A 12,100-nucleotide genomic window follows, 5' to 3' on the forward strand; every position below is an offset into this window, starting at 1 on the left:
TTTACTCCAGTCTAATACACACTACATATGAACTCTTTCTTTGATAAAATTGTGCAGATACAGATGGACAAAGATATCCACTCCAGGGATCTTTTTTTATATGGAATAAATTGTCAGCTATGTATTTATTGAGAACAAAAACACAATCAATCCAAGGTCTCTGGAGCCTGAATGCCAGGCTTAAAATCTCAGTTCTGCTACTTACAAGTGGTATGATCTTGGGGTGTTCCTAAAGTTTACCAGGCCTAGTTTTCCCATCATACTTTACCTCACATAACAGCCTCACGCATCAGGTTGCTTTGAGCAAAAGTAGTTAATGCCACAGGGTCTGATATACAAAACTATGCAATAAATGCTAGCTATTATCAAATTTCTGAAGTCCTTCCACTTAGAACTTCCTCCCTCTGTGTTTCTGTATAGGGCTGCCATAAGCCTGGAGATAATTTGCTTGAAGAGGCCAGTAATAAGGAAGGTACTAACCAGTGGTTTCCCCTTGGCTTTCTGTAACTTTGGGTAAGATCCTTGGGCTGGTACAGGGGAGGCCTGCTTTATTCCTATGTGGTTCCAATCTCTTTCCCAACATCACCTGTGTTTTCTACATTCACTGACACAAAAGCATCATACATTTTTCTCTCTAGCAGAGAGTAGGAATCAAAAGAACAGCCTTGAGTGCATAGAGACTGGTGGGTGAGCAACTTCTCTCTCCTGCCCTGTTCTCTCCAAACAAAGTGCTTTTAGCCATGCAAGGAGCTGTGTGGTTCTTGATGAGTAAGCCCGTCAGGGAAGAGCCATTCATCTGTAAGTGGAAGCTTTTTGGCAGTAGCTGCAGGGTACATTCTCCATCAGAAGCATTATGTAAGCCCGGGTCTCGCATTCCCAGTGATAAAATGTGTATGCAATATTACAACTAATTAAGTCACAATGAAGTCTAATCAATGAAGGCTCAGAAATATTGTCCACAAGAGATCTCTATGCACTTTCCACCACTGAAGTTTTTTTCACTGTAAATTAATCTTCATTCAGTTAAATAAACAATCTTACTATGTTTCCTAGAGGAATACGACAAACTAAGCCTTAAGACATAGGTATCCCTTGGTTGCAAAAATATATAGGTAAGTGAATAAATCTGATTCTCATAAAAATGTAAGTTGCTGTCTTCCAGTGGTAAGAGAGAAGCAGCACTGTTGACATTTTTTTTTGGCCAGTCCTGGGCCGTGAACTCGGGGCCTGAGAACTGTCCCTGGCTTCTTTTTGCTCAAGGCTAGCACTATGCCACTTGAGCCACAGCGCCACTTCTGGCCGTTTTCTAGATATGTGGTGCTGAGGAATAGAACCCAGGGCCTCATGTATACGAGGCAAGCACTCTTGCCACTAGGCCATATTCCCAGCCCCACTGTTGACATTTATGACCATCCAGAGCTCCCACTCTAGAACAGTCCAGACAACCAAGATTTCATCCTCTGACACTTCCACAATTTAGGCTGGGGTTTATCGAAAGGATGAGCTCTGAGATGTTATAGGAAGTATAACCCCTAAAACACTGGTCTGAACCAAATTCGTTTTGCCTGGGACAAAAAAAGCCAACTCTATAGTAGACTGGTATCATTTTAAAACTTCAAGTCACTTGACCTATAAAACTTCAAGTCACCTATCATCTACATAATAATCCAAATAATAAAAAAACACATAAAATCAATTTATCTACTGAATAAACAATTCAGACCCCATGGGTTACCCAGTCAGCTCACATCTATAATCCTAGCAACTCAGAAGGCTGAGCTATAAGGATCATGGTTTGGAGTCCGTCTAGGTAGGAAAGTCCATGAAACTCTCATCTCCAACTAACCACCAGAAAGCCACAGTAAAGGTGTGAAAGTGAGGCTCAAGTGGTAGAGCCACCAGCCTTGAGAGAAAAAGCTGAAGGACAGGCACTGAGTTTAGTACTGGCACCAAAATATTTTTTTTCCAAGGTGATTTTTTTTAACTTGCTATGTCGGCTAAAGGTTAGCCTCAAACTCGTAATCTTTCTGCTTTGGTAACCCAAGTGCTGTGATTTCAGGCAGGTACCACCACACCCTACTTTTACAGTGACTTTTTAAAGATCAATGCAGTTATTTATTACTATGTGAACTACTATGCCAAAGGCAAAAAGACTTAAGGAAAGTAACCAGTTAGCAGAAGACTTAGAATAATCCAGATGAATGATGTGGCTAATTCTCAGAATGAGGTGTAGAGTTGGTGCTGGTAAGAAGTCAGATTCAAGGAATGCTACATACTCTGAGGCAAGCATTGGGTCAAAGTATTTTATAAACATAGATTCTTTGGTCCATGTAATAATTCTTTATGAGAGAGTTAACATTGCCACCTTCCTTTTTACAGGTGACAGTACCAGAGCTAAGAAAGGCTAAGCAGTTTTCCCAACATAACACAACTAAGTGGACGAACTAGAAGAACCTAGCCACTTGGGCTCCAACAACATTCAGTATTTAATTTGATGTAAAGATGAAAATAAAGGTAAATGAAGGGTTTGGGTGTGAGCAACACAAACGAAGGGTTTACTATTAACTGAGATGGGGATAGCTGAGGAAAACCACTTCAACTGAAGACATGTCTTAAACTTGTCAAGTCTGCGATGCCCATCGAAACTGATATCTCAGTTTATACACCAAATTAAGATGCAGTTGAATTTAGGAGAGACTTCTAGGCCTGGGATATGTACTTGAAATCATCAGTGTAACACACTAAATGCTGCAAGATGAGATGACTCTTGGGACAGTATTTATGGAGAAGGGAAGAGGCCCAGGGACTATGCTCTGGAACATGCTGGTGTTAAGAGATCAGGAAATTTAAGAGGGATCATCTAAGAATGGCTGGTGAGAAAATCCAGAGTCTGCTCGTCTGAAAGCACAAGTGAAGACAAAGGTCCCAAGAGAGGAGTGAGGAGCTGTGGGGCGGAGCTTCTCAGTCCTGGAAGAGGACCCAGAACCGGGTGTTGGATTTACAAGTATGGCTTTGGTGGAGCACAGGAGCAAGAACCTAAACCATGTGCTACAACAGAAAGTGAGTGGAAGGAAAAGAGAAGAAAGAACAAGAGCGCTTTTCAATTATTTTATGATTGAATTATTCATAATGAATCTTGAGGAAACCCCCAAATTCAGACCATGTCATGCCTCTATCCAAACCCTCCAACCTTTCACATTACATTCATAGTAAAAGCTAGTCTTTCCATCAACTGACCAGGCATTCCATTAAGCTCCCCCTTACCTCTGTGACCTTATGTGACCTTCCCTCGAGCTGCCAGCCTTCCCTCCGGAGCACACACAACCAGCTCAGTGTTGGAGCATGCTCCCTCCCTGGGGTCTCTGCTCTGTGGGGGATGCTCTCACACCGTCTCACCATCTTTCAGTCTCCTTTTCTGACCACACTCTTCCAACTGGCTCCCACCACCAGCCGAAGCAACTTCTCTATTGCATTCAGCAGTATCCCATACACAACTAAGTCATCAGCTCTAAGGAGACACAAAGTTAAATCTAGTCCACATTTTTCCTACTCACTTTAAAGTGCAATTTCCACGTACTTATATTTTGCTGCCAATCCAGGGGACATATATTCTTTAAAATGAAACCGATGATTAAGCAACACCAAGCTTTATCCTGAAAGTGTGTGTGTGTGTGTGTGTGTGTGTGTGTGTGTGTACACACAAGTATATGGTAAAAAAAAATTATATAATCAGGCATGGTGGTGCACACCTGTAATCCCTGTACTTTGGGGGCTAAAGATTGAGCTTGAGGCCAGTTTAGATTACATAGCAAGACCCTGTCTCAAACCCCATTATCAGTCAAAAACAGACACCCCCCACCCCCGTAGATTCTGGGTGTCTGCTAAATGTAAGACTCTGGGTATGTTACCTGTTTTCAGCGTTAAATTTTTCCAAGGGCTACTTACCTTACTGCCCACTTGTTTCAAAAACAGTTTTTGAGTCTAGACATGACTAAGGGGATGAACAGTACGAAGACTAAAGCCTGCTTTACCCCTGGCATTTTGTTACAATGAATGGGAATGGGGGACAGGTAAAACAGAAATATTTATTGCATCACTGCTATGGAATGGGCCTACTGACCCTTTCTATATATTATTCAATTAGTCCATATAGTCAATTTATACATCAAGGAAGCTAACACTCAGACAGACTTAGTAATACACAGAACCTAAATTCAAACACAGGCAAAGTTGTGTGATGCCAACGTTGGTACTCTATTCTTACCGAACCTTGCCTCCTGGAGGTGCCAGGTCAGCGAACCAGGGCTAAGAAAGGTTGTTAAGTGGGCCATTTCTCTGTCATCACTAAACCCCTGGGATAAGGTAGCATGCCTCAGTTTCCACAAACCCCGTTGTAGCTGTGTGCTGACAAGTCCCTTACCTGTGGACATAAAAAATGGGATGCGGAACTTTCCACTCAGCACCCGGGCCCGCAGGTTCTGCAGCGTGCTCCCGTCAAATGGCAGGGCACCGCACACAAGCACATAGAGGACAACGCCAAGACTCTGCACCCCAAACAGAGAGGACCAATGATTAATCGCATCAGAGGAAACAAGAGAGGCCATTACAGTGTCTGAAGAGGATGGCGAGTCACACAAAAAAGGATAGAGCAAGTCTTCTTTTTCTCTGACATACCATGCAGCAGTGTTGAGGCCACCCAGTGTCTGAATAGTTTAATGTTTGACTTTGCTTCCAGACCTGAATTTGGGGTAAGATCCCCAATTTTTTCCCAGGGCTTGTTCAGACATAAGGCATAGCACAAGGATGTTCCTGGCAAGGGTGCCCAGCCGCTGGCCAGTGGGCTTTTGGAAAGGGGTAGTTTGAAACCCAAGGCTCAACCCATAAAGCAAGTGCTGGAGGGAAGACTGCAGGAAGGACGGAGAGTGGAAAGAATAGGTGACTATGCTGTCCACTCGCATGCAGTACTGAGCGTCCTCCAGGATGAGGACGGTGCCACCCAGTGATGTGCTAGCCAGGAGGAAGACATGGCAGCTACTCACCCAGATGTCCACTTTGGGCCCGTCGTACTCCTTTCCTTCAAAGAGCTCTGGAGCCGCGTAGGGAGGACTGCCACACCATGTCTTCAGCAGCTGCCCAGGAGTGAAGAGGTTACTGAAGCCGAAATCTAGAAAAACAAATGGACACAACTCTTGTAGTCGTTAGACAAAGGTGCAGAATCATTAGGTTTGAGTATAAAATTCAAAAAGAGGATGTTTGAAGCTGGGTGCCAGTGGCTCACACCTGTAATCTTAGCTACTCAAGAGGCTGAGCTATGAGATCATAGCTCAAAGCCAGCATGGGCAGGAAAGTGTAAGACTCGTATCTCGAATTAATCACCTCCAAAAAGAGCTGGAAGTGGAGCTGTGGCTCAAGTAGTAGAGCACTAGCCTTGAACAAAAAAGCTCAGGGCCAACACCCAGGTCCTGAGTTTAAGTCCCAGTACAGAGAACAAGAGAGAGAAAGAGAGAGACAGAGAGAGAGAGAGACAGAGAGAGAGAGACAGAGGGGGGAATGGATGACTGGGGTTAATATAGCAAGGACTTACAGGTTGCTTTTGTTTAAAAACAAAACAAAACAAAAGCACCAACTCTTCACTTAGTCCTGCAGACTCCCCAAAGAAACTAAAAGCAGGATAAAGACACTCTGCCTCTCTATCTGCTTCCATTTACATCTGTCTCCTTTGCTCAGAGTCTTTCTCTTCTGTATTGACCTTGGACTCTGGGAATAAAAGGTCTGAGGGATAAACGTCTTATGACAGGAGTGGAGTCGACCTCCAGGTAGCTATGGCCCTCTGTTACTGTGACAAGGACCCCTCGGTCCATCCTGAGACCAGTGACCACTGACACCACAGTAGACCAAGACTGACTGGCTCCACATGCTTCTCAGTCTGTATCTCTTCCTCTAAAACCTGGGAGCTCATGTCAGTGCCCCCTGAAGGCAGGGCTCACAACACCAGCCCCCTAGCCCTCCCAGTAACAGGCATACCATACTGGATTAAAGCCCTTGCCCTGTTTTTCTCAGTCATTTTTTTTCCTGAAGAACATGTTAGTTTATTTACAAATGGAACAAGGTTTATAGTCTGACTTCAGTTCCCTCACCACTATTCTAAGGGTTTATAGCTTGACTTCAGTTCCCTCACCACTATTCTAAGGGGTGAAAGGGAGTAGGGACGAATAGGAGGAATACTAATAAAATGAACCATTGCCAAAGCTTGTTTCCTTTGATACTCTTTTCTTTGTGAAAATGTATTGCTTCATCCATCAATAAACAAGCTTGTTCCATTAAGTTTATGCTTCTCCCCCTCTAAACCTGGCAGAGTAAAAAGGAGGAAAATGTTAATATCTTAATATCATAGATAGGACATTGGTAATCCAACATGAGGAATATCCTATATATTAGAACTGCTAATTAGGAAAATTTATACTTAATCTGTTTAGGCCCTTGACTTAGACTGTTAATGCAAACAGAAACCATGCCTACTTCTCATCAGCATGATGGGGAAGAGGAAGGCCAGTCGTGAAAAAGACCTGGTGCAGGTAGATCCTTGAAAATTAAACTTTAAAAGAATTATAAGAGGGGCTGGGAATATGGCCTAGTGGTAGAATGCTTGCCTTGCATACATGAAGCCCTGGGTTCGATTCCTCGGCACCACATAAACAGAAAAGGCCAGAAATGGCGCTGTGGCTCAAGGCAGAGTGCTAGCCTTGAGCAAAAAGAGGCCAGGGGCAGTGCTCAGGCCCTGAGTCCAAGCCCTAGGACTGGCAAAAAAAAAAAGAATTATAAAGAGTTGTCTTTCTACATTATTCCTGAAGACTTCTAACTTTGCTGGATCTCATTTCTTGGGCCTTTTAAGAACTTACTATCCATTCTCTTCAGAAAAACTTTGGTAGTCTTCAGTGTATGCAGACCTTAAGGTGTAAATTAAAGTTGTGTTTCAATACTTGTAGAGTAGCCAAGAGTGATAGCACACATCTATAACTCTAGTCCTTGGGAGCCTGAAGCAGGAGAAATATGAGTTAAGAGGTTAGTCTAGGCTACTTAGTTAAACCCTGCTTAAAGGAGGGGGGAAACAGATTAATTGGTAAGGCTTTACATTTAATTTCATTCATAGGCAGTATCAGTTAAGTAGTCATTGTAACAAATATCATGTTAGGTATTATGAAAGAGTTTAAGAGCAAGCAAGCAAGAGTTCCTAAAGAAGTAGAGAAAGAATAGTTCTCAGGAAAGACAGGTGTTTTTTTTTTTTTTCTTTTAAGGAGCTAGAAGAATAGGTCTTATGCGTAATAGGTGAGTACAGCTAGGTAGGGGACATTTCTTATAGGGATCCAGGAAGACTTCAGAGAAGTCATTTTATTTCCATTGATGAATGAAAGTATTCAGTTTCTCATTGCTGTCATGATTCTAATTGTGGTCTTGACCTCCAAACTCCTGTGATCAGGAGGATAATTTTAGAAGCTTGGAAGGAATGACTAGGATGGAGAAGCTCTAGTAGCTGGCCCACTGCCATCATTAGTGTGAGAGGAACTAGCAGCCCAGAGGTTCAGCAAAGGACTGGCCCAATTACTTTGTAACAGTTAAATTTTGTGACTCTTCGAGGTTCTGTTGTATATTTTAAAAAAACACTGCGGAGACTAGGATAAATAAAACTAGGTCCCCTGCATTCATTCATGAACTAGTAGAGGGTATAAATACATAATACAGCTAAGTATACTGTGAGGCTGAGCAATGGCTGGAATGGAGATGTATAAACAAAGGGCTACGGAAGCATAGAGGAGGAAGCCATTAGCACAATATTTTCTGCAGGAAATCAGTTAACACTTTATACAGGAAGTAATATTTGACTAGGCCTTGAAAATAAATGATATTTTAAAGGTGGAAAGAGAGGAAAAGGCCTGGCATAGAAAGGAAATGGTTCAAGAAAGAATGTAAACACAGGACATTAACAGTCTACTAATGCCAGAGAAAGATTGGAAAGGTGAAGTGGAGCTGGGCAGAGAAGGACATTCAAGGACAATGCTCAGAGATGAGACTTTGCTGTAAGATGATGGCAGCCACCAAATGATTGCAGGAAAGGAAGTAACAGCATCTGATTTACATCGTTCACCGAGCTGTGAATGGACGGCTTTGAGATGAAATGATGGGGAAAGTGAGGAAGCATCAGTCTGCAGCTTCTCACCTGGAGAAGGTATGAAATGAGTGGTAGGAAGGTGCCCAGACCGGCCTTCAACCATGATCCTTTCCATCCTCACTTACTGAGTAGCTGGGATTATAAGCCTCAAATCCCAGAAGTAACAACAAGTCTTGGAACAAGAACACCCTAATCACTCCCCTAAAACCACAGGTACTTAGTCATTTGGAAGAACACCAGAGGGCTGAACTACCCAGCTCATCAGTGTTGGGAAGAAAAAGGGAGGTGGCCTGGGATCAATCTAATGACTGGTTTTCAGGGGACAAATACTATAATCCATACTATCATATGTGCTCAAGTTCAGCTCGCATGGCCCATGATCAAGAACAATATTAGATCAAACACTAGTAAATGTAATGGCAACTTTAAAATAAGCACAAAACAAGAACAATAAAAAAAAAGCATGGGGGGCTGGGGATATAGCCTAGTGGCAAGAGTGCCTGCCTCGGGTACACGAGGCCCTAGGTTCGATTCCCCAGCACCACATATAAAGAAAACGGCCAGAAGCGGCGCTGTGGCTCAAGTGGCCGAGTGCTAGCCTTGAGCGGGAAGAAGCCAGGGACAGTGCTTAGGCCCTGAGTCCAAGGCCCAGGACTGGCCAAAAAAAAAAGCATGGAAACTTAAGGCAAAGAACATGCTTAATACACAAACAAGAGAGGGGAGGGGAGAAGAGGAGCGGATTCAGTGTTAAATTCAAAAGGTTAAGTAAATAAACTGGTAATTTTGATATCCACTAATAAATGCCAAAGGAAAGGCTTAAAGACCTTCCCAGAAGGTCTATGTTTACAATAGGAGATGGGCAAGTAAAGATGGTACATCTACTTGATATGCAATCATCAAACATGATGACTACATATGGAATAGCATGGGGAAATTCTTGATTTAATGTAAAAAGTCAAAAGCAGCATATAATTTATATACATACTGATTATAATTATGGAAAACCTACACTGGAAAAAAGACAAAGATAAATCCATTCAACCAGATGACAGTCTTAGAGTTAGAACTACAGTCTGAATATTTAGAAATCTCTTGTTCAAATCTCCTGTCATTATTTTTTCCTTTTGAACATAAAGATTTAAACATCATCTTGAGTAATACAAGTGAAAACAGTGAACCATTCATTTCAGATAATTCTCAGATGCCGAAGTTGATTTAAAAAAAAAATTGATGTCTATTAGTGTTATTTGCTGGCAATGGGAAGGATTAATGACCTTACCATGAGAAAGTCTTCAGGAGAAGAGAGTAAGAACATGAGACATGGGTTAAAATGGGTCTCCCACACAGCAGAGGCGGTGATAGGGGGAGGGGGCCGCTCTGTACACATGGCCTTTGCTCACTTACTGCTCTCTTCCTAATTGGTTCTTACCATAATTTGTTAAGTCTCCTTTCCAATGCCCAACACCCTGGCTGGTTAGCATTTGTCTGCAGCCTGAAATGGCAATTCAAAACCCGTTCTCTTAATACACAGCAGCAGATTTTAATTTGAACCATATGCCTGTCTTCTAGGATAGTTTTAAATACCAGAGCTTACTACCAAGTTGGAGACTTGAAATTCTTAATCCTAGGCAGGATCTTCAGCCTGGGGCTATATAAGGGTTATATATTGCATCCCTAAAAATAAGGCTATCATCAACTGGATATGTGTAATGTGGTAAGGGAAAGAAGGAAAAATGAATGGCATTAATTTAAAAATCAGAACAAAACTGCAACAGGAAATTTTCTTATTTGGTCCACCACTTCACAGCAATACCCTTGACTTCTTTTTTGGCTGACCAAAAAACAATCCAAAGCAGATGTAAAGAGATTTGGCAATAAACTACAGCCAGCTGCAATTAGCAGCCAAGCCCTCTAGGGAACCCGAGCTTCCCTTCCTTGCTGTATAAGCTTAGAAATGCAGAGAAAATGGAAAAAGTGAAGTGAGAATACATTTATCTATCCTAAATGAAGAACTACACCAGAAAACACTGTGACAAAGTTTCATTTTTTTCGGGAAGCTTTTGAGAACTCCCAACCTCAATAACTGCCATCAGAGACAAAGACCAAAAACAATTCTGCTGTTGGCTAATTTCTCAGTGGGCCGGCAGGGAAGGGGGGTGGGGAGGACTATTTGATGTGCTTGCTAGAAGTGACTCAAAGAACCAGCGATCAACACCAGTAGAAGAACATTATAAAAACGGGATTTAGATTGTGATACAGATGTTTAAAATGGAATATGACACAGATAAAGAACCAGTTTTTTTTTTCTCTTATCCCAAATTATTGGCCTAGAAATCATGTCACCTGAAGGTTCTAGAATTGAACAAAACAAGAGTCAGGATTATGATGAATGATGGTGAGCTTCAAATCCCCCAGGAATCACAGTATTCATTCACTCTTAAGAACAGGCCATGGGAAGTCCTCAGTATTTAGCAATACCTCCAAACCCTGGCTGAACTTCCTAACTAGGGGCTAATAAAGAAGTAATGCCAAAAGCTACTGACTGGGGCTGGGGATATAGCCTAGTGGCAAGAGTGCCTGCCTCGGATACACGAGGCCCTAGGTTCGATTCCCCAGCACCACATATACAGAAAATGGCCAGAAGCGGCGCTGTGGCTCAAGTGGCAGAGTGCTAGCCTTGAGCGGGAAGAAGCCAGGGACAGTGCTCAGGCCCTGAGTCCAAGGCCCAGGACTGGCCAAAAAAAAAAAAAAAAAAAAAGCTACTGACTGACAGATTGAGGATATATACACAAGAGAAAATTTCTTTGTGGAAAACAAGAGATCAGCTTATTTCGGGGGGTGGGGGTTTAAATACTAGCAAGAGATAGGCATTTTTAGGAACAGGTTTGGTATTTTTCTCCAATACATCTTAGCAGGTAGGATCACTGAACCCTTGCTATTTTTATATGACACAAACCAACCTCCTGTACTCTACCCCTCTTAAAAAGCCAGAAACCCTCCAAAACTTCCTCATCATTGAAGAGACACCTTCTACAAGCCTTGCAAATGGAATCCACTAAAAATTAAGTGGATATATTATAGTCACATTTCTACATGGTACCAAATTAGAATGAGGAAAACCCAATCAGATAATTTTCCCATACAAGGGCTTGAATTCAGGCCCTTAGGCTTACTGGAATTTCTTGCTCATGGCTGATGGTCTACCACTTAAACCCCATCTCCAGCCTAATTTTTTACAGACTAACTGGAGGTAGAGTTTCTCCAACTTTTCTGCCTAGGCTGGCTCTAAACCTTGATCTTCTAGGTCTCAGCCTCCTGACAGATATAGGATTACAGGAATTAGCAACTGGTCTGGGGTTCAATCTGGTAAGTTTCTAATATGATTCAGAATTTTAGTATGTGTCTTATAGGACATGATGTTTTAATTCTCAACAGAACTTTAAGATATCAAATGGAAATATAGTACATGGATATAACAACTGTTTTTTGTTTGTTTGCCAGTCCTGGGGCTTGGACTCAGGGTCTGAGCACTGTCCCTGGCTTCTTTTTGCTCAAGGCTAGCACTCTGCCACTTGAGCCACAGCGCTACTTCTGGCCATTTTCTATGTATGTGGTGCTGGGGAACTAAACTAAGGGCTTCATGTATATATGAGGCAAGCAGTCTTGCCACTAGGCCATATTCCCAGCCCCTGTTTGTTTGTTTAGCTATAGTTTTTCAGGACAAGGTGTCCTTTTGTAGCCCAGACTGTCCTTGAACTAATACCTCATGCCTCGGCCTCCCAAGGGCTGGGATTACAGGTGCAAACCATCAGGCACAGCTCATATTTTGTTTTGTTTTTAAAAGATAAAGGGATTAGCAAGTTTTAGACCATTATTTATAATCATTTCTTCAAAACAATGGCAGAATGTACAAATTTTTAAATTAAAAAATAA

At 42.2% G+C, this 12,100-nt stretch overlaps 1 protein-coding gene across 5 annotated transcripts in view; it reads right to left on the reverse strand.

Moving 5' to 3' along the window:
* The window catches only part of Sik3 (SIK family kinase 3), a 180,470-nt gene that overhangs the window by 38,611 nt on the left and 129,759 nt on the right, over positions 1–12,100 (reverse strand). For all 5 annotated transcript variants that reach the window (XM_048343895.1, XM_048343893.1, XM_048343894.1 and 2 more), the window contains exons 5-6: positions 5,040–5,164; positions 4,421–4,544 (exon numbers count right to left, since the gene is read on the reverse strand). In XM_048343895.1, the coding sequence (XP_048199852.1) occupies positions 4,421–4,544; positions 5,040–5,164 (249 nt within the window). The remainder of the gene's footprint in view (positions 1–4,420; positions 4,545–5,039; positions 5,165–12,100) is intronic.

The sequence above is a fragment of the Perognathus longimembris genome, chromosome 3 (genome assembly GCF_023159225.1).
Source record: "Perognathus longimembris pacificus isolate PPM17 chromosome 3, ASM2315922v1, whole genome shotgun sequence".
Classification (NCBI taxonomy): Eukaryota; Metazoa; Chordata; class Mammalia; order Rodentia; family Heteromyidae; genus Perognathus; species Perognathus longimembris.